Consider the following 23427-nt stretch of genomic DNA (forward strand, 5'->3'; position numbering starts at 1 on the left):
TAATATAATCACTTTGGACACGCTCTGTATTCAGTTGCCTAAATTGAATTTTGAAATGTTTAGTATGAATTACATGTTATTTTGAGTGCGACAGAGACTTGCAGTATCCAGGGAAGAAAAGCTCAACTGTTTTATTAGCTAGTTATATGTTTGAACTTTAATTTTAGTTTTATCTGCTTGTGAATGAATATAGAAATAAAGGGAGCTAACTTCCAGTTGAATTTGTTTTTTTTAAACAAAATACATGCAACTATCATGTGAAACAGACCTGAAGCTACTCAAATTTACTTCCAAAGAAGCTATTCAGCAAAAGAAATATCCCAAGATGCGTATGTGTCCATGTTTAAGCAGAACCTCATGTAAAGACATGACCCCATGTGTTCGGGCTGTCCAAGCTGATACCAGGATCCAGTCTCAGCCTCCAGCAGGAAACCAACACGCGGAAGCTGTCAGCCTGCCCCTTCCGATGGCCATATAAATCCTGGGCACTGGACCGTAATTCAACACTCCTGGGTCGGATCTGTTTAGAAAGATCTTAGCAGAACCGCTTCCCACAAGTTATCAGAATGATTGTGTCGACACTTTTCCTCAGTTTGTTACTGACTTTCTTATCATGTGAGTGTTTTTTGTTCAAGTCTCTCTTTGTGACTGTCTCAATGTTAGTCTACCGCAGGAATGTAAAAGACTCAGCTATCAATTCACCAACATTAATGCTCATGGTTTATTTGTTTTCTTTTTAAAGGTGTCCAGTCGGAGGTTGTTTTGACCCAGCCAGAGGCAGAGACTGGCCGTCCCACAGGCAGCCTGAAACTGACCTGTAAAACCAGCGGGTTCGATCTTGGCAGCTACTACATGCACTGGGTCCGACAGGTTCCCGGACAGGGTCTGGAGTGGCTGCTGTACTACGATGATTCATCGGACAATAGCTATGCACCAGCGGTTAAGGGTCGATTTACTGCGTCCAAAGACACTTCAAACAACATTTTCGCGTTGGACATGGGGAACCTGAAGATCGAAGACACCGCCATCTATTACTGTGCAAGAGACCACAGCGAGAGGAACCAGGGCTGGACCCATTCAAAAACAGCTCGAGGGAACATTTTGTCAATTCCATCATAAACTGACGGTCAGTACGAGTTTTAAATGCAATTATACCAACTGCAATCTGAAGCAGACCTCAGGCTGCCTCTTACAAAACTATCAAAGAGGAAATGTACCATTTTAACTAGCAAATTGCTGACACAATGGGACAATGTTTTGGGCATGTCATATGTACTGCTAACACTTCCATCAATTAAATGCTCAGACAAAATGTTAGTTTTAATATATCTGACAGCTCAGGAAATCACTGCTCATTGTTATGTCAACTATGGCATCAATTCTAAACATGATCAGTACTAAATGGCTCTTTCAAATGAAAATTGAGACCTGGAGTAAAGAACAGAGAATGAGTGTACTGGTCTACATCATTGTGATACTACAGTGGGTCACAGTGTTGTGCACAGCGACATCCTCATACAAAAACCACTGACAAGTGTTTATCTCAAATTGGTGATTTCTACCATGGCAGGAGCAAGAAATAATGTGAGATGCAATTTAAACGCAATCCAGTAGTGCTAGTTTGTACAAATGTATAAATTTTTCTACCTTCTTCGTGTTGATTGTCAAGTTCAATGCAGACCAAACCTGGAAAAGTATTCCAAGCTTTCAAAATACAATGGATCGTAAAAGCTGGAATAACACACTGAATCATTTTTAGAGGAGTCTGAATCACTGCTTTCTAGGAAGTGAAGAAATTCTCTGCATTTTACAGTTTACAGTCTGTCATAGTATTTGACACAACGTGTCTCACAGTGATATAGCTGGAGTGACACTGCAATTATGACCAATACAAAAACCTATTCAGCCTCCATTGTTTGAAACTAGTCAGTGATTACTTCTACAAACCGTCTTAACTTGCACTGCAGTATTAGTTCTGTGCGGTTTAATGCCAGTATCACTATTTAATTTGTGAAAGTGTTTGGGTAATTATCGATACACCAGTTGGGGATTTTGAGAATCAGCTCATGTGTTACTCTGTGAAGTATAAAACAGTATTAACATTAATCAAGAATGTTCATAATTCACTAGCGCAATTATGTCTTGAAGATTTATCGTGACTTTATTTTGCCTGTGGTTCTGAAAATTTAAAATGATGGTAGATTTTTGATTTGTTTTATGCAGAGCTAGTTATTGTGTGACCCAGTCCAGAGAATGTGACACTGTGACTATCTTGATTACTGGGGCCAAGGGACCATGGTGACAGTGACTTCAGGTAAGACCCTTGAACTTTCTTAGTGACTTTTTAAAAACTTTCTATTCATGTGACTAATTTCTGAATTAAATGAAACTCAGATTCTGTGCTGAGTTTGGTTTGGTTCGGATTAATTTTTGTTCAGACTGATTACGGACTTCAGTTAAGGCTCAGCAAATAGTTCCAATGGGGATAATGGAGTCAGTTGCTCGTTGTATCGCTTTTTTTGATCAGATGGGCATTCTGTGTGGCTGGGTTACTTGAAACACCTAATGTCTCTTAATCAGTCAGCTATAAATAATGGTTAATGTCAGTGACACCCTGACTGTGAGTTTTATTATCATCAACAAACACTAAGAAATCAAAGATGTTCGAGATATTACTAAACATGATTAAAATATGCCAAAATATCATTATTCACTTCGTGAATATATGTTCTTACCCTGATTATATTTTCTCATTTATTTTGTTAATTAGTTGATGACAAGCAGGTTATAAACTGTCATAAAATTTTCTTGCGGTGCTATATTGCATTCTGTTGATTAGATTCTGAGTTTGTTTTACTTGATTCTGTTGAATTGAGTTGATTGGATTTTTGCTTTGTTTTAGTTGGTTCGGTTTGAACTGTGTTGATTGGATTCTGACTTTGGTTTTACTTGGTTTTGTTGAATTGTGTTGATTGGCTTTTGAAATTGTTTTACTTGATTCTGTTGAATTGAATTGTTTGGATTCTGATTATGTTTAATTCAAATCTGTTGTTCTGAGTTGATTGGATTCTGATTTTATTTTCCTTGATTCTGTTGAATTGAGTTGATTGGATCTTATTCAGTTTGTGAAATTGATCAGCGTTTTCATGCTTTCTGTAATCGGTGTTTTCTCTCTGGTGAGGAGATTGACTCTCTGGATTACTTTTCATTACCAATATTTGTGAAGTTCTTTGGTTTTTCATGAATCATTTCTGCATTTGTTAAACTTATATGACACATTTTTCTCTGCTTGATTGAAAACATTACATCCATTTGTAACGGTCTGAAAAACAACTTAAGGCAGAAACCCGGAAGTGTGAGAAATGAAAAAAAAAACGAGTTTTTAATGCATTGACTTTAAAAAAAAACTCAGTTCTAATTGTAAACTAACTGAATTTTGTTTTGAGTAGCCTCATTCAAAATAAAATTTGGGACTAAAATCTGAAACTGCAGAATTGATCATATTATGTAATTGAAACTAACTTAAAATTATAATGTGGTAATATTTGTCCATTCAGTAATTTTGTTTTGACCATGAAGTGATTAATCAATATATGCCTTCAACCGCTCTACTGTGCGCTGCACAAGATTGTCATGATCAGGAAGGGTGTACAGGTTGGAAATAAATTGAACTGTTGCCAGAAACGTTACAGCTTTAAGTGTTAAGTCCCCTCACAAACAAGGCTGCTGTTATGACTTGTTATTTCTATTCAATTTAATCATTAGTTTGCTGGATTCTGAGCAGGTTTGTTAGACTTCAATTTGTTTTTTTTTGTGAGGTTACATCATGTTCTTGGTTCTGTTGAAAATGTTTGCAGAGCTAGTTCTGCTGCAAACACACCGTGTTGTGATCTGGTGATCATTGATCTGTTGAGGAGGGACTGTGCTTGGGTAACATTAAATATGTTATATTTGGGAAACCGTTTCTGGTTTCTACATTGTTTTTGCAATGTTAACACGGTTGGTGACAGTGAACCGCTCCAGGTTCCTCATTCAATGCGATCAGCATGCGAGGTGAAATTTCATAAAGCCTAATATTAAGTGAAAGGCAAATCGCAAAGGTTTTCGAAATGAAGGGAAAACAGATACCTTTGGGCGCCATTTTTACTTAAAAGTAATAATTAAGGATTAATCTAATCCATGCTTTACAATCCAAATTCAGAACTCCACTATCTAGTTCAATCACAAGGTGTGTTTTTTAACAGTTTACAAGTCATAGAGAAATATAAATAGAATTCCAAAAGTCTAATGTTCTAATAGTTCTTGCTGTTGAGCAAAAATGCCATGACTGTGTTATAATTGATCAACACACACCTTTCAATTCCGCTGTACACTACATACATATTTTTCTGGCTGGAAAAGATCATTGGCAAATACCATTTGGAAATTCTGCTCAATTCTATGAAGAACAGGTCAGTTTCACTGCTTTGATCAGTTTCACACGTAACTTGAGTTAATTAATTGTTATGTCCCTGATTAAACTGGATTTACTGGATAAAATAAAACATTAACTGAATTATTTAATCTGCACAGTGCTTTAAGTGTTCCCAATCTGTGCATTTTAAATAAATAGTTACATTTTACAACAAAATATCAACTGAAGAGTCATTCTTTCGGAGCAACTGCTATAGTGAATTATGTGACCAAGGCCAAATTTCGAATTAATTAAAATAATCCATTCATGACCTCGCAGGGCAGCAAGGTGGCTCAGTGGTTGGCACTGCTGCCTCACAGTGCCAGGGTCCCAAATTCGATCCCACCCTCGGGTGATTGCCTGTGTGGAGTTTGCACATTCTCCCTGTGTCTGCGTGGGTTTCCTTCGGGCACTCTGGTTTCCTACCACAGTCCAAAAGATGTGCAGGTCAGGTGATTGGCTGTGCTAAATTGCACACAGTGTTCAGGGATGTGTAGGTTAGGGTGCATTAGTCAGGGGTAAATATAAATTAGGGGGAATGAGCCTGGCTGGACTACTTATTGTTCAGAGGGTCAGTGTGGAATTGTTGGGCCAAATGGCCTGTTTCTATACTGTAGGAACCCTACTCTTAAAACCATGGGAGTGCTTGCTGCAAACGCAGAGAATTCATTTTACATCGATGTGTTCAGACGGATGCAGTGTTCACAAATTTGCAGAAGACATGAACTAGAGGATAACAGAGCACATGGTTTATTCAGACACTGAAAATAGAGTAATATTTATTTTAATTAATATACTTGACCGATTTATTGCAATGTCGCGATCGGAAGGAATCTGCTCACATTAGTTAAGTGTGACAATCATTTAGATTAGATTTCCTGCAGTATGTATCGGGCCATTTGGCCCAACAAGTCCACACCGACCCTCTGAAGAGTAACCCACCCAGACCCATTCCCCTACCCTATATTTACCCCTGACTAATGCACCTAACACTATGGACGATATGGCATGACCAGTTCACCTGACCTGCACATCTTTGGATTGTGGGAGGAAATCCATACAGACACAGGGGAGATTGTGTAAACTCCACATAGGCAGTCACCCGAGGCTGGAACCGAGCCTGGGTACCTGGATCTGTGAGGCAGCAGTGCCCACATTTACTTAGACATCCGCTAAAGCGGGCAACTCCAGACAGAAGCATGTTTTCAATTCATACCTTTTTAAAAATTTTCGTTCATTAAAAGCAGTTAACAAAAAAATGACCTTGCCCTAATTCCTTCAACAGAAATGCTTTCCACACTGGAAGGCAGTATTGACTTTATGCAGTGCATGCAAAATCTCCACAGTTCAAGGAACGTTTTAAGAATATGTAAAAACAATTTAGAGAATAATCCATTTCCTCCGGATCTGTGCTTTAATTGGCGATATTTCCCACCTCAATAATTTTGTTAAATACAATGACTTATTAAGTTTATTAACTCAGTGGTTATTTATGTTCATTGTGAACACATTCTCGTTCACATTAATCCTCTGGTTAGTTCCTCTGATGAATGTTCAATTACAGTGAATATATTTGACGTGAGGAGTTGAGCAATGTATCCTCTAGGATTAAGTCTGTTGTGCAGTTTGTTTCAGTGCTATGTCTGACTAACTTGTCAATGGTCCTGACCATTTGTAAATTGTCCAGTTCGGATACATGAATCTCAGACAGTTCAATTTCATCTCGCGCTTCAAAACCACTTTTATCTGCCAGAAATACAATATTCGATTAGGTGCCTCAGAATTGAGAGCCCTGACTAAGTTGTTCCAATCAGAACGAACATTTCAGGAACAAAAGGCAGATAGCAAGAGTTTTGAAATTGTTGGCAACAAGAGATATTTGCTGCATATTTTCTTTGTGCCTCAGTTATGCAGGACATATTCCGTGGCACAATGTAGAATCAGAATTTTTTTGCATCTTATTATTTGAAAACCTATTATCAGCTTTTATTGTCACTGGCAACGGTCATATTACACTTCAAAACATTTTAATCTTTTCCAAACTAAGTCGACCATCTGGTGCAGCAACATTCACAGGGGAAAGAGGAAGGGAGTTCTAGGTTGGAATCCAGTGACAGTGAATTGATGGCAATGCAATTCCTAGATTTATTCCTCTGTAGTTCCCATAGAGTTTGAACAATTTGGAGCTGCTGTCAAAGCATTCTTGGATATATGTTGAAATGTTACTTTCATTGTACAAACATTCTGGAACAATCCCTAGTTGTTGGAAGGTGATAATAACTAACATGGTTTATGTATTGTCAAAACATGTGGGCTGTGTTCTCCGTGATAGTGTCAAGCTCATTGTGTTCAGGTCTGTTGTGATGTTGTAGTAGAGTCCCTGATTCTGTGCCAGGTGGCCTGTGTTCACTTACAACCTGTTAGAGAGGTATGTAACACAATCTCTTATCAGGTTACTTCAGTGCAAGAAAGCAGATTGACATGTCTGGGTGTTTGTTGGAATTCCACTCACAGAGGCCAATGAAATCTATTCAATCGCAGTCCTGACTTGTGTCTCTTAGATATTAAACAGAAATTTGGTGGTTCGCAGCTTTTTCCAGATCAATATTTGTTCACAAGCTTTTGGGCATCGCTAGATGGGGTTAATGGAGTAAGTGCTCAAAGAAATCCCAGCTTTTGATTTGCTGTTCAAACAATATCATTTATAACTAATCCAGAATGAATCATTTTCGAAGCATATTTGATGAGATTAGGCTTAGGCTGGTTTACTTTATATTAAACCAGTGCTGGAGCTGAATTTGATTGTTCAGTACGGTGGGAGTTCCGCTAAATCCAACACTTGCTGCAGATGGTGATAGCTTTTCAATTGGTCTTCAATTGCTATCTCAGACCGTCCAGTACCTCTGCTAAGAATTCTTTTTCCAACAGGAGTCAAGCCAATGTAATCACTGTTTATCTCAACAGGTGTGAGCTCTTGTGCCAAAAACATGAAAACAATTTGGTGAAGAGGGGGGGTGGGGGTCTCTGGATGCGAAAGGTTAACCTTGCCTTCTCTCCCCAGGAGCTGCTAGACCTGCTGAGTTTCTTCAGAAATTTCTGTCTTTATTTTGGTTTTCTAGCATTTAAAGTTTGTTGTTTCATTGAAAAAAGTTGTGTTCGATGAAACACGTTCTTTAGAGAAAAGATGCATTTGAACAAATTGCGAATGTTCAGAGATATTAAATATCAGAGAATCATTGAATTTGATCGCCCTGATCTCGAGCTCTAGTTTCACAAGAAACTATTATGAAGTAACAACACACTCCAGAGTGCAGTGGCTGCTGTAATTGGGTGGAAGTTATTTTGATCACTCAAATAGAGAATGTCAATGATCCCGTTCCAAATAATCAACAGAAGGTTTTTTTACAGCATGTTTGAAACAATTAATTTGTTGAAATATTTTAATAAAAAGTGTTCACCACCAGTGCTAGCTTAATGAATGACACAATGATAGGAAGGTAGGAGCAAGAGAAGGGCACTCAGCCCCTCGAGCTGTTCCACCACTTACTTAGATCATGGAGCATCTGTGAGCTAAATCCACAGGTCTCCCTTTGGCTAAAACTCTTTAACACCTTTGATTAACAAGCAAAAACTATCCCAGATTTACTGATTCGACTGCCCATAACAAAGGGAGACACCATTTCTGAAAGACATTCCTGTGAGTACTGTGACACAATGAGGCTGGAATTAATTGCTCATGAAAGTAAACTTTAAATCTCTGACAATTTCCAATTGAAACATCCCAATCATCATATTTCATTAATTTAACATTATACTTCCCTGGAATAAAGAAATATCATGTGTGATTGCCCTGCTAAAAATGAGGGAAGCTTCATTCCTATTACATGATTAAGAAATAGCTCTGTTCATTCAGTGAAAACACAGTCAAATCACACAAAGGGAAATCATGTCATCTTGTGGAGACACACAAGTGCCTCAAATAATTTTCAATTCTTCCAGTGGTTGTTTGAATCTCTAGACAGGTGGAAGTGTCAGACCTTTTATATCGCCTTGAGAAACCAGTTGTCATCAGTCTATTTGAATTGCTGAAGTTTGTGTGGTATTAGCACATTCACAGCGCTGTTAGGAAGTGAGTCCCATGGCTGTGATTGAGGAAGAGGAAACGGCAGAGAAATAGTTGAGAGTCAAGTTGAAGTCTAATTTGGAGGAGAGCTTTCAGGTGAAGCATTTACACGCATGTGCGCCCTTATCCTCAAGGATCACAGTTTTGGAACATGCTGCTGAAGCGACATGTCAGCATGCAAACTGGAAGCTGAAGAAGGCCCCGCGGCCCCTCTAGAAGGCTATTCCATTCATGGGATCATCATTAATCTTGCTGCTCACCAGTCTTCCCAACACACCGATAATATTGAACCTGATTGTTTACTCTCCAGCAAAAGAATGGTGAACCTTTGGAATTCTCCACCACAGAAATTGATTGAGGACAAAACATTAAATGATTTCAATAAGGAGATAGATTCCTTCAATCCTTAAAAAAATGCTCCGGTTATGTGGGAGAAAGGCAAACAGGGTACAATATTGGTTGAAAGCCATGAAAACATTGAATGGGACATGGTTTGTAAGTTTGCACGTAACACCAACATTGGTGGTATAATTGGCAGTGAAAGTTATCCAAATGTACAATGAGATCTTGATCAGCTGGGCCAATGGGCTGAGGAGAGGCAGATGGAGTGTAATTTAAATGAATACGACGTGTTGCTTTTTGAGAAGACAAATCAGGTCACAACTTACAGAGTTAATGGTAGGGCACTGGATAGTGATGTTGAACACAGGGCCCTGAGGGTCCAGATTCATAGAGTCTTACAGAGTTCATGGTAAGGCACTGGATAGTGATGTTGAACACAGGGCCCTGAGGGTCCAGACTCATAGATTCTTGTAAGCGTTGTCTCAAGTAGCTAGTGTGTTGAAGGTGTTTGGCACATGTACCTTCATTGGTCAGAGCACTGAGTGCAGGAGTTGGGGCTTCATGTTGTAACTGTCCAAAACATTGGAATGAACTGCCAGAGGAAGTGGTAAATGCAGAGATAGGTCCAACATTTAGAAGACATTTGAACAACTCCAGGAACTGGATAGATCGGGATGGATATGGGCCAAAGGTAGGCAAGTGGAATTAGTTTAATTTGGGAACTCTGGTCAGCATGAATGAGCTGGACCAAAGGAACTGTTTCTGTGCTGTATGACTTTATGACTCACTGACTTTATGGTGGAGTAGGCTCAAAGTTGGAAGGTGGTGAGCAAGTGAGGGGCTAGATGAGGCATGTGGGAGGGTTTGGGCTGGTAGGCTGTGAGGTGTTGGCTGGCTGCTGGGTAAGCTTGCATGCACTCTGTCTGGCAAGGTGGCATCAAGGTAAATGGTAATGGTCACAGGATAATTTGGTCGAATTGTGCTTGGTAGGTGAGGGGTAGTTTGAGCTGAAGTGCAGGAGGTCTGTCTTTGCCAGGCTGGTTTATGGAGAGGTGAGCAGGATGCCAGGCTGGTTAGTGCAGAGGTGGGCAGTGTGCCAGGCTGGTTAGTATAGAGGTGGGCAGGATGCCAGGCTGGTTAGTGCATAGGTGGGCAGTGTGCCAGGCTGATTAGTGCAGAGGTGGGCATTGTGCCAGGCTGATTAGTGCAGAGGTGGGCAGTGTGCCAGGCTGGTTAGTGCAGAGGTGGGCAGTGTGCCAGGCTGGTTAGTGCAGAGGTGGGCAGTGTGCCGGGCTGGTTAGTGCAGAGGTGGGCAGAGTGCCAGGCTGGTTAGTGCAGAGATGGGCAAAGTGCCGGGCTGGTTAGTGTAGAGGTGGGCAGTGTGCCAGGCTGGTTAGTGCAGAGGTGGGCAGTGTGCCAGGCTGGTTAGTGCAGAGGTGGGCAGAGTGCCAGGCTGGTTAGTGCAGAGGTGGTCAGTGTGCCAGGCTGGTTAGTGCAGAGGTGGGCAGAGTGCCAGGCTGGTTAGTGCAGAGGTGGGCAGAGTGCCAGGCTGGTTAGTGTAGAGGTGGGCAGAGTGCCAGGCTGGTTAGTGGAGAGGTGGGCAGAGTGCCAGGCTGGTTAGTGTAGAGGTGGGCAGTGTGCCAGGCTGGTTAGTGCAGAGGTGGGCAGAGTGCCGGGCTGGTTAGTGCAGAGGTGGGCAGAGTGCCAGGCTGGTTAGTGTAGAGGTGGGCAGTGTGCCCGGCTGGTTAGTGTAGAGGTGGGCAGTGTGCCGGGCTGGTTAGTGTAGAGGTGGGCAGTGTGCCAGGCTGGTTAGTGTAGAGGTGGGCAGAGTGCCAGGCTGGTTAGTGTAGAGGTGGGTAGTGTGCCAGGCTGTTTTATGTAGAGGTGGGTAGTGTGCCAGGCTGGTTAGTGCAGAGGTGGGCAGAGTGCCGGGCTGGTTAGTGCAGAGGTGGGCAGAGTGCCAGGCTGGTTAGTGTAGAGGTGGGCAGGATGCCAGGCAGGTTAGTGCAGAGATGGGCAGAGTGCCAGGATGTTTCGGGGGTGGAGGGTCACTGTAATGAAGTGACAGGGGGACGTGTTGTCAAAATGCAAAGCTCGGAGTCTGGCAAAATGGTGGGTGGTAAAGGACAGATGCGAAAGGAGCTGGGATGCAATGTGCACAGGTTGACTTGGGTAAGGTGAGAGGTCAGTGATCAAGGGCTGAGGTCATGTTTTGGGTAGTGGGCTTTTGTCAGAGGTTGTGAAAATGATGGTGCTAGGTCCAGTCAGGGCCAGATTCACCATGGGCCAGGTGCAGGGCGGCAAGAGTGTAAATGAGTGAAAGGAATTGAGATCATATGTCCATCTGGAATATAGAACATTACAGTGCAGTACAGGCCCTTCAGCCCTCAATGTTGCGCTGACCTGTGGAACCAATCTGAAGCCTATCTATCCTACACGATTCCATTTACATCCATATGTTTATCCAATGACCTTTTAAATGCCCTTAAAGTTGGCGAGTGTACTATTGTTGCAGGCAGTGTGTTCCATGGCCCTACTACTCTCTGAGTAAAGAAATAACCTCTGACATCCGTCATCTATGTCCTCTCCTGCTAGCCATCACTATTCAAGGAAAAAGACTTTCACTGTCCACCCTCTGTTTACCTTTTATGTCTCAATTAAGTAACCTCTCAACCTTCTTCTCTCAAATAAAAACAGCCTCAAGACCCTCATCCTTTCCTCATTAAACCTTCCCACCATACCAAGCAACATCCTGGTAAACCTCCTCTGAACTCTTCCAAAGCTTCAACATTCTCCCTATAATGTTTTGACCAGAACAGTACACAATACTCCCAAGTGCAGCCACACCAGAGTTTTGTACAGCCGCAGCCTAACCTCGTGGTTCTGAAACTCATTCCCTCTATCGATGAAAGCCAACACAAAGTATGCCTTCTTAACAACTCTATCAAACTGGCTGGCAACTTTTAGGGATCTATGTACATGGACACCGAGATCTCTCTGCTCAGCTACACTACCAATATGGATTGCCTTGGATGTGTTTCGTGTGATAGGGGTTGTGTGTTCCGGGCATGAATGGGTGTATAGCAGGGTAGGGTTTGTCAATGTGAGTGGGAATTTAGGTCTAGACAGAATAAGTGCAGTGGTTAGTCTGAAAGATGAGGTTTGGTGGTGAACTGTGTGTCAGTTTGATAGTTATTAAAGTTACAGATTACTTGTTCATTTCTCAAATCATATTTACGTAAATACTCAGCTGTAACACTCCAAAGTCTCTGAACCTTAATAGTCCTCCATTTTTCAGAGGCCTCCAGAATTCAGATAATTGTAAATGAGATGTTTCAACTTCCAGCCAATTGGCAAGAGTTCAGCCGTGACAGCCATCCTCCCCGTCCCAGTGCTCAGCTCCTGCCTGTGCTGCTGCTGCAGTGACCTTCCTCCCAGAGAGAACATTCTGCCTTACATTGATAAGTGAGGAAGGCTCACTGGGCCTGATTTCCAAGTATGGGGACGGCAAACACGGGGGGACACAACTTTAAAGTGAGGGGAGATAGGTATAAGACAGATGTCAGAGGTAGTTTCTTTACTCATTGAGTAATAAGGGTATGGAATGCTTTGCCTGCAACGGTAGTAGATTCGCCAAGTTTAAGTACATTTAAGTCGTCATTGGGCTAACATATGGACGTACATGGGATAGTGTAGGTGGGATGGGCTTCAGATTAGTATGACAGGGCAGCGCAACATCGAGGGCCGAAGGGTCTGTACTGCGCTGTAATGTTCTATGATTCACTCTGACTTCTCTCCGAGGGTACTGCCAGCTGTTGGGTATTTCCAGCAGCACGGCACCTCGTGGGGCAGCACGCTGGTTCCATGGTTAGTGCTGCTGCCTCACAGTGCTAGGGACTCGGGTTCCATTCCAGCCTCGAGTGACTGTCTGTGGAGTTGGCACTTTATCCCCATGTCTGTGTGCGTTTCCTCCCACACTCCAATGATGTGCAAGTTGGGGGAATTGCAAATGTTGTGTTCAGTGATTGGGAGGTTAGGTGCATTAGTCAGGGTTAACTGTAGCATAATAGGGTAGGGGAATGTGTCTGGATGCGTTACTTTTCAGAGGGTGGGTGTGGACTTGTTGGGCCAAATGGCCTGTTTGCACACACTGTAGAATTTCGATGAATCTGCATTTCCTTGGTTTGTATTTTGTGAAATGTCTCTGCTCTTCACAGCAATCCAGTAAAAGTGTCAGTTGGTGAGATCTTCAAACAGTTACTGGGGTGGGATCAGGATGTTCTTCGTCCTAAATTATATGGCAATGGTCAAGGTCGAGGGCATGTTTCTAAAGAGGGAACCAATGATCATGATCAGCAACTGGTAGGAAACAAAAATAAACCCCAGTTATGCTGTCGACTTCAGCGGGAGCATACTGGCAAACGTTTACAGCTGAGGATACATTTGAGTAACTGATAAGGTCAAATTAACAGAAACTAACATGCTCAATTGGTCATTCTATTGTAGAGACACCATCTCCCCCCACGCTTTATGGCCTGGTCTCCTCCTGTCAGGAGCACAACACCGGTTCTGTGATCTTTGGTTGTTTGGCGATGGACTATTCCCCTGACGTCACCAAGGTAACCTGGAAGAAAGGTGGGGAGCTCATCACGACTGGATTGAAGACTTACCCATCAGTGAGAAACAAGAAGGGAACCTACACCCTGAGCAGCCAGTTAACCCTGCCCGAGTCAGCGGTAGATTGCCCCAGCAAAATCTACTGTGAGGTTCAACACAGCGGGACACACAAGAGCAAAGTAATGCCATGTCCAGGTAAGTGTTGTGGGAACTGAGATAAACAGATCATCTGTGATTAACATGAAGAAGGCATTATTTATAACCGTTTTCACAGAATCACCTTATACAGCACAGGAAAAAGGCCCTTTGATCCATCCAATTCACGCCTATCAATAACAGCCACCTAACTATTCCAGTCTCATGTGCCAGCACACGATCCATTGCCTTGTGTGACTTGCCCTTGCAAGGATACTTCATACTTATAATGAGGGGCTCAGTCTCTACATGACTTATTGGTGCTGAGCTCCAGGCTAACACCACCCTCTGTTTGATTTTGTTTTCCCCTGAGATCCACTTGGAACCTCCTGGCCTTACCTTCACCCTGTGCCCCTGAGGCATTGATTTCTCCATCAAGGGGAAAGGTTTCATCCAGTTTACCCTGTCTATGCCTAAAATAATTCTAGATATCATGATAATCTTCTCCCTAATTCTCCTCTGTTCCAAGGAAAACCCCTGTCTATCTAAACTAGTTTCATAACTAAAACTCTCCAACCCAGACAAGATCCTAGCAAATCTCATCAATACTGCCTTCAGTGTAATCACATTCCTTCCATAACATGCACACAACGCTTCAGTATGGCCTAACCAGTGTTGTATTATGTTCCAGTATCATCTCACCACTCTTCATTGTCAATGTCTAGGCTAATAAAAGCAAATATCCTCCCACTTTCTTAGCCCCTTTATCCAGACGACACAGTACTATAGGGGATCGGTGGGTACATGCACCAAAGATCCTCAGGCCTTTCCAGGGTTCCACCATTCAAAACGTCATTCCTCACAGATTCTTCTGCCGAATTACATCACCTTACATTTATTCAGAATAATTTCCATTTGCAACTTTTCTCTTCACATACAACCAACCCTTTTATATCCTCCTGCAATCTAAAGCCATTATGCTCATGACTTACCAACATGACAGTTTTCATTTAATCTGTGAATTCACTGGTTAATCCTCCTAAATTTGAGTCTCAATCATTGGTATGTAAGAGAAATAGCACGGAAATCAACACTAATCTCTACAGAACACCAGGAGACATAGATTTCCAGTCACGCAGACACCCGATGACTATTATCCCCTGCTCCCACCACTCAGCCAGTTCTAGATCCAATCTGTCAAATTAACTCAGATCCCATTGGCTCTGATTATTGCTATCATTTGGACATCGAGTTATCTCTATGAAAACTACTATCAAATTGTTACACATGACTTCCTCTCAATAAAACCGTGCTGAAAATTGTTGATTTATCTTCCAAATGAAAACTAATTTCACTTCTCAATAGTTTCCTTACCACTGAGACTAGCTTGACAGATCTGTGTTTTCATTATTTATCCCTTCCTTCGTCCTGCATAACAGTGCAACGTTGGCTGATCTACACTCACTTGGCACAACTGCTGTGGTCAGACAGGAATTCTAAATTATTGTCAGCAACCCAACTATTTCATCCTTTGCATCGCTCAACCGCTTGGTATACTTTTCATCTGCCCTGGAAATATAACCACTTTTCATTCAGCAAGACAACACAGAACATCACGTCATGTGTCCTAATTTCTGAAAGTACATCATAACACCCCTCCATGATTTCTGTCCCCACACTGTCCCTCTTACTAGTGAACACTGACACAACACATTCGTTTTGACCACAACCAAATCCTCCAGCTCCACTCCAATAATAACACTTAATGGGCATTACTGTTTCCCGAATAATTCTTTTATTATGAATGAGTCTGTAACTTTTAAAAATATTTTCCTTTATTTTGACTGCTATTATTTTCTCATGGTCCCTTTTGCTCTTCTAATTCCTTTGTCTTTCAAACTCCCCCTTGCACGTTCTGTACTCCATATTAGTTTCTATTGTTTTGAGATTTCAGTATAGACCGGAAGCCTCCCTTGTTTCTCTTTATCTCCCCCTCCATGCCCTTTGGTGTCCAGAGCCCGCTGCATTCTTGATACCACGCAGTGGCTTCCTGGGAAATGTCCTCCCTGTGATTTTCCTATCTCTTTCTTAAATGTGTCACACTGCTCTGACTCAGATTTACCAATAAATGTCAGCTTCCAGTCCACTCTGGTTAAGTCATTACCTGATCTTACTAAAATTGTCCTTCCCCTTTTCAGAACTTTGGGCCAATTTCTATTCCTTTGCAGTACAATCTGAAATCCAACTGATTTACGATCACTGTCTGCAAAGTGCTCCACCATTGATGTTTTACCCACTGGGTCGACTTCATTCCCTAAAGTTAAGTTCAGGTTCACACCTCTCTTGCAAGGTCTGGATTAAAATTCTCTGTATTAAACACATACTTTGTTCAAATATTCTCCTGGGGGCATTTTCAGAATTGTGCTCCCTGTAAATTTTTGACAAAATGAATATCCAAGCCTATGCTGAGGAAGTTAAAAACCTCTTTTCTCATTCCCCTATTTAATTTCCATGTCTCTGAAATTTGCCCATGTATTTGCACTTGGTCTTTTGGACCAATAGTAAGGTCTATCGTGCTCTCCCAGTAGTTATGTTTGCTGTGTTTTGGTTTTGAAGTACTGTCCATTTGCCTTTGTTCAAGGAGGTATCCATGATTTCATTTCTCTTTACAGCCTAAAATACTCTTGTCAGAATTGCGACAGAAGCAACATTCTGTACCGCACACCTCCTGCCCCCATCATTTTCTATCTTTCCCTGTCTCGCCTGAAGGCACTAAATCCTGGAATATTGAATAGCCACTCCTGCCCAGCTCTCAATATGTCTCCGTGACAGCAACGGCATCATATCTTCATTCATGCCAGTAATTCGTCTGCCTTGTTCATCAGACTCTGTCATTAAAACGAATACCATCCAACGTTGCTATCTCCCTTCTGATGTTACCAGCCTATAGTTTCTGTGCCTCCTTGACTCCCTTGCTGTGTCCTCTAAGTTTAGCCTTTCACATTGTCCTGCTGATCTTTCTGTGTGGATCCCAGCTTCTCCAGCACTCTGCACAATTATGATTCTTGTATACATTAACCACAAGAAACCTTGATATATGAGAACTGATTTTATTTGTTATGAAATTCGTCAGATAATGTATGTGATGTGTTTCCTAAAGGTCCAGATATTCTCCAACCAACCCTTCTCCTAACTGTGAGCTCCAGTGAAGACATCGCAAGCAGCAAGTTTGCAACCGTCGTCTGTTCAATCATCGAGTTCCGTCCGAAGTCAATCTCCGTGAGTTGGTTGAAAAATGGCCGACGCTTGGATTCTGGCTTCTTCACGTCTCCCGTGTGTGAGGCGAACGGGAACTTCTCAGTGACGAGTCGGCTGATGGTCCCTTATGGTGAATGGTACAACAGTGCGGTCTATACCTGCCAGGTCACTCATGGAGAGAACACTCAAAGTAAAAACATCACCGCACTCCAGGGTAAGAGACACACACTGAGAGAGCTACAAATCATTCTGAACTCTGATGTGAATCAAACACACTAACTTATCAGGCGTAGTAAACAGCACGGTACAGCTTCTCGTTTCCCAACATGCCACGTATCTCATTTCAGTTTGAGTGTTACATTAGCATTGCTCATAATTCAACCTTTTGGCAAGTCAGAAAAGCATGTTTCGTCTCTGTTGAAGATAGATATATAGACAGTGAGCTTTGTTAAATAGATTGTTGCCTGATCATGCTGGGAGAGGCATTCAGAGTGCTGAATACTTGCCTGGTAGCTGCTTCAAGGATAAGTTTGGGGTGGAGGGGGATATTGGAGAGATATCTGATTGAAACATAGAAAATACTGAGAGACTGAGGTCGAGTGAATGTGGAATAGATGCTTTGACTGGTAGGCGAGACTAGGACCCAAAGGCACAGTCTCAGGGTCAAAGGGGCACCGTTTAGAACTGAGATGGGGAGGGTTTCTTCAGCCAGAGGGTGATGAGTCTGTGGAACATGTTGCTGCCGAGGGCTGTGGGTCCAGGCCATTGTGTGTACTCAAGCCAGAGATAGATCGGCTCTTGTTTAGTACGGGGAGAAGGCAGGAGAATGGCTTTAGCCCGAAACGTCGATTTTCCTGATCGTCAGATGCTTCCTGACCTGCTGTGCTTTTCCAGCATCATTCTGATCTAAACTCTGGATTGGCCGAACAGCCTTATTCTGAACCTCTATCAAATTGATGTGGTTAACATATGCAGAGACCCTTACTTGAAAATAAATCAAAATGCGTTCAATGCTTCATTCCCTGCTCAGGAATGACCTGTTTATTGGACATTATACGACATCGATTTTTATCTGGTACTGAGCTCTTTAACTTCATTTATGGGATCAGACCACAGACCAAGTGGGTATCACATTTGATGAACTGGGATAAATGTGATCTCACTGAGCTTCTTTAAGATGCTCTCTGTAATTAATGGATGAGGCAGGAGAATAAATTCTGGTGGGAATGCTACAATAGGGATGAATGAACGAGGAACTTGAGACAGGCTGATTTAGCCTGGTTTGGGGTGGCGAGGTTTACACAGTGAGTAGTGGATGTCTATAAAATTAGTGACATTTCCATCGCGTTTGTAGATTAATTTAAGACGCTTTTGTTTGTTTTTTTCTCCCCTGCTCTATGAAGAAATTAAAAAATGCAGCTTGGTAAATAAAGTAAAAGTACAGACCAGTTATGAACTAACTGAATGGAGGCAAAGACTTTAGGAGATGGGTGTCCTTCTCGATATCCAGTGATGTACTCAATGTCTTGTTTTCAGATCTATTCCAAACACAGCCCACGAGGAACAATGACATAAATTAGAGAATGACATCACACCAATAACGCAAAGTATTTTTGATCACGTTAAATATAATGAACAGAATTTCCATGGCTGTACACCGCTCCTGTAACACTTTAGAACTCTGCAAAGAGAATAATTATTATTTATTATAATTTGTCCAAAATTTGGGATGTGATTTGGCAGTCAGTGTGACCAGCAGCACTTGTACCTAAGGGTTATGAACATGGAAATGAACTCATTATATTCAGATTACTCTTCTCACAAGTATCAATAGATGGTCTTAAGTGAGAGACAAACTCCGAAAGAAAGATAATTCCATGGGTTACATGATGGTATCTTCGATGATTTTACTTTTTTCACAGGTTTCACTTGTTACAAAGCCAGTGTTCTTTAGGAATAATTACACAGGGTATGTTATAGGTAATCACAAATGTTTCACAGATCAAAATACATCAACAATAGTAAGCATCGTTTCAGCAATAGTTGGATTTGCCATTTTGAAGGTGGTGTCTTCACCCTGTGAAGGAGTAATCTGAAGATTGGCTGTTTGTATCAGAAAGGGGCATTTTTCATTGACTTTGATTTTTGTTTCATAGAAGATACCGAGTGCCACCCTAACACCGTTAAAATCCTCCCACCGCCAGTAGAACAAGTCTTACTGGAGGCGACGGTGACGTTAACCTGCGTTGTGTCCAATCTTCCTTCTGGAGTCAATGTGACCTGGAGACAAGAAAAGAAGCCTCTGAAATCAGAGATTGCTGAGCAGCCTGGACAGAATCCCGACAGCGTGATCAGCAAATTAGACATTTCTACTGAAGCCTGGCTGAGTGGCGTTACTTTTGAATGTGTGGTGTACCATCAGAATCTACCGACTCCGCTGAGAGACTCCATCCACAAAGAGAAAGGTGAGCAGTGAGATTAAAACACAAAGCATCCCATGTGTAATCCAGATCCAGTTACATCAATGACAGGCTTTGATTGGAAATGAACCAACACCGTTGGGGGCATTAACGATGCATCTGAAGGCAGGATAGCTAATTAGCTGATTAAGAAAAAGATGGACCAAAGGATATTGTATTCTGATTAAGTCAGAGAAGGTGGGAAGAAGCCTGGGTTGTGACGTCACCATCAGCAATGACAAATGGACAGAATGTCCTCGTTGTGGGCTGGAAACATGGAGGCAACATTCACATTAAACGTTCTATTTTTTACTGAACAGTATGTGTACCATTCTGCTCCTTTCGAAAACGAAAGTGAATAAATCCCAAATTTAAAATGGCGTATTTTAATATTTAGTGAAATTGTGATATTGGTTCAGGATTTTTTTGGTTGATTTATATTTGTCTCAAATATTCTGCAGTGATTAATCCGCTGGAGCCATCAGTGTCGGTCCTCCTGCCACCAACAGAAGAAATCTCCACTCAGAGGTTTCTCTCCCTCACCTGTTTAGTGAGAGGTTTCTCCCCCCGAGAGATCTTCGTCAAGTGGACAAACAATGACAAGCCGGTGAATCCCAGTAACTACAAGAACACCGAGGTGATAGCGGAGAGTGACAACACTTCCTTCTTCATCTACAGCCTGTTATCCATTACAGTGGAGGAGTGGGCCAGCGGTGCTTCTTACTCCTGTGTGGTGGGACATGAAGCGATTCCATTGAAGATCATCAACAGAACAGTCGATAAATCCAGCGGTAAACCGAGTTTTGTAAACATTTCACTTGCACTGATGGACACTGTTAATTCATGTCAATAAAAATCTCAAAGTTGCATTTAATAATTCAACAGAAGTAATGAAGTGTTTCTTTTCCTCCAGTTGTGAGTTAAAGTGGATTATTAACAGGTCTAGGACGAGTGTCTTGTGCAGTTAATGTTCTCTGCTCAGATACACCCTGGGTCAGAGACAGAGTAAAACTCACTCATTGCAGGATTCCACCAAGTACCTCATTCATCCTAAATCCCTCTGTGACAAAATCTGACAATGTCCACGTAGGGCACGAGTTTTGAACTTGGTGTTTTTGATTCCCCCCATTTGACATTCTTACAAAATTCATGTCAGTTTTAAACTGCCAAATTGCACCAATTGGAAATGTAAATTTAAGACACTTTAAAATTAAATTTGATTGGAACATACCAATCGTAAAGAGTGCAGAACAGTTTGAATGTAACCTTTGTTTCTGGGGAACTGCCAGGGATTTTGCGCCAGCGCATGAGTTTTCAGAATGTAGCTTCACTTTCACACCAAAGAGAATCAACAGATAAGTTGTTGTGGAGCAGAGGGGAGGGGAACGATGAATGGTCTGTCCTCTTGCTCCCTGTGCAGAGTTTTCATGGTAGATGTCCTCTGTAATGTAACCCAGTTGAAAACAGGAACAGTCAGCTTCTTGCTTACTGTCCAAAGATTTTACATTTCCATGCAAAACAATACCTTTGAAGCATGTTAGACACGCTTGGCTCTGTTCACAAATGATTAACATTGATTCCCATAATCCAAATCTGGTGTTTGTATCGCCCCAGTTTGAATTCCTTAGTTTTGTCTCAGTTTTCTGGAGCACATGGGATCAATTCTGGTATTCGAATACCTGATATCATTTTGTTTCACATACAGAACACAAGTAGACATTTTCTAATAAACAAATTCAGAAATGTTATCTCTGGGGCAGTGGGGATTTGAACTCACGCCTTTTCTCTCAGAGACAGAAGTTCTATCACTGCAACAGAAGAGTTGCTCATAAAACGCTTATCTCTGCACGACGATGGGAAATGTTTCCTGTAACACCAAGGTCAAATCTAATTATGGGGAATGCATTAAAATTAGAACAATAAATTAGAATAATGAAAATTGCAGTCTGGTATAAGAACAGATGCAGAGAGATGATCGCAAATACACACGTAATGACAAATATACGGGCTCTCACCTAAAGACACATATTTATGTGCACACTCAAATGTGCATATAGATAAGATGTCACACATGCATACTCACACAGAGCCACACATGCAAGTGGTACTTGAACACTCAGCTAAGCTCATACAAAAACTCACATACACCGAAAGAAAATCATTTGCACAAATGAACAGGAGTACTCACACATAACCATGAGAAACATCGACACACGGTAACACACAAATGGGCATGAATACATATACATTCATACAGCACAATGCGTACAGACATACACACATGAACACACAGGTACAAATTCCGAAAAATGTTCTCCCACATGTCAACTCACACAGGCACGTAAGTGCACAGAGATAAACATTAATATCATTATTTTCCCATTTTCAGAATCACAAACATACGATGACAGAGGCAGCTTAATTAGTTATTTTTAAACCACATTGATCAGCATGTATACAATATCACGCACACACAAATTCAGAGTCTCACATGCAGGCACACAAGTGCATAGATGAACAAATAGAGGGGCGTTTATTAAATAAGGATAATGGGCACAAGGATCAGCAAGCATCCACAAACAATAGCACAAACAAGCTGATCAGGAGATGGTTTGGGAAAGATTGCCACACAAGCAAACATCATCATATAAATATAAACATCCATCAAAACATAACATTGCATGCTAACATTTATTAAGCATAAACATGAAAATAACCCAGTGTAGGTAGGATCTGAAACAGACACATAATCACACGTTTTAGACAGCACTAATGAAAAGTGAACACTCACAAAGACATTACAAGATAAGCATAGGCAGCAACGAAGTGGCATATTAGCATGATGATGCTTACACACTGGGAAAAGACCAAACTTTAGGTGCACAAACACATGAGCACACCAGCAGTAAAGGAACAGGAATATGTTTATTCATGCACAGACTCCAACATGGGCAAGAGTGAAGTAAGAGACTCTTATAACCACATACACAAACATTAAAGGGAAACCAAACACACCAAGCAGTAGATCAAATAAATTAAGGGACACACGTACAAAAACTTATTCCTAAATATACAGATCCTACAAACTAAAATATGAAGCAATGTCCTGACTGTGATGTCACTTATAATCATGATTTGCCAAGCAATTGGTCACCAATATAAAAGATGACAATCACATTTGAACTTTTATTCAGTGATGGCCACAATTTTCAACTAAAGTGCTGTCACAGCCTATATTTAAAATATAATGATATAATTAAAATCATCATTCGTAATAAGCATTCCTCAAATAATAATATCCTTAAATAATAGATGAAAAGAAAAATCATTTAAAACGTTCTGACATGGACAATGAAGAAAGAACATGTGCAGTTAGTATTTGTAATTTCTTGCTGAGTCAATAACGCACTAATAGATACAGATAAGAGTCACATTGAGAAATCCCTGACTGCTTTATGAAGATGTAATGGTCTCCAATTACATGACTTGGATGCAGATAGATCGATCTGGATCAATAAACAATCTCAATGCGTTCTCTTGGCTTTACATTCATAGATTCAATAGATCGCACTTGGATTGAAGACTATGAGGATGATAACAGCAACATCTGGACAACTGCTTCCACGTTCATCACCTTGTTCTTCCTGAGTATTTTCTACAGCGCTGCCGTCACTCTGGTGAAGGTGAGAATAATCACATCTTTCTCACGCCAAGCAGCCCAATATGTTTTGTGAAATCTCTAAGTGTGCCATTGAATAAACATTAAATCTGAAAGTCCCTGATCATAAATATCTGCGTCATTGCTTTCTCTCTCTTTTCCAGGTTAAGTGAATGAGTTGTGGACCCCTTTGATTTTCCTGATCTGCTTATCAAGGTCTCTGAATTCCCAATCTCCAATCTGTCCTGTTGCTGACTCTAACAGTGAGATTACTTCAGTTTATCAGCGTGTAACTGAGACAATTATTGATGGACTTTCCTTTTTACTTTGATATCTTTGAGATGGTTGTGGTTGGAAGAATTTGTAGCTTCCCAGTTGTTTG

At 41.4% G+C, this 23427-nt stretch overlaps 1 gene segment (V, D, J or C); it reads left to right on the forward strand.

The window, feature by feature from the left end:
- The first annotated feature begins 499 nt into the window (after positions 1–499).
- On the forward strand, positions 500–20274 carry LOC122547864 (Ig heavy chain C region-like). The segment is given in 7 exon segments: positions 500–615; positions 743–1061; positions 2274–2314; positions 13425–13730; positions 16831–17142; positions 19085–19393; positions 19849–20274. Coding segments are annotated over 7 exon segments (1728 nt in total).
- Positions 20275–23427: the final 3153 nt, after the last annotated feature.

Source organism: Chiloscyllium plagiosum, unplaced genomic scaffold (assembly GCF_037043375.1).
Source record: "Chiloscyllium plagiosum isolate Xiang-an unplaced genomic scaffold, Cpla_swu_hap1 HiC_scaffold_51, whole genome shotgun sequence".
NCBI lineage: Eukaryota > Metazoa > Chordata > Chondrichthyes > Orectolobiformes > Hemiscylliidae > Chiloscyllium > Chiloscyllium plagiosum.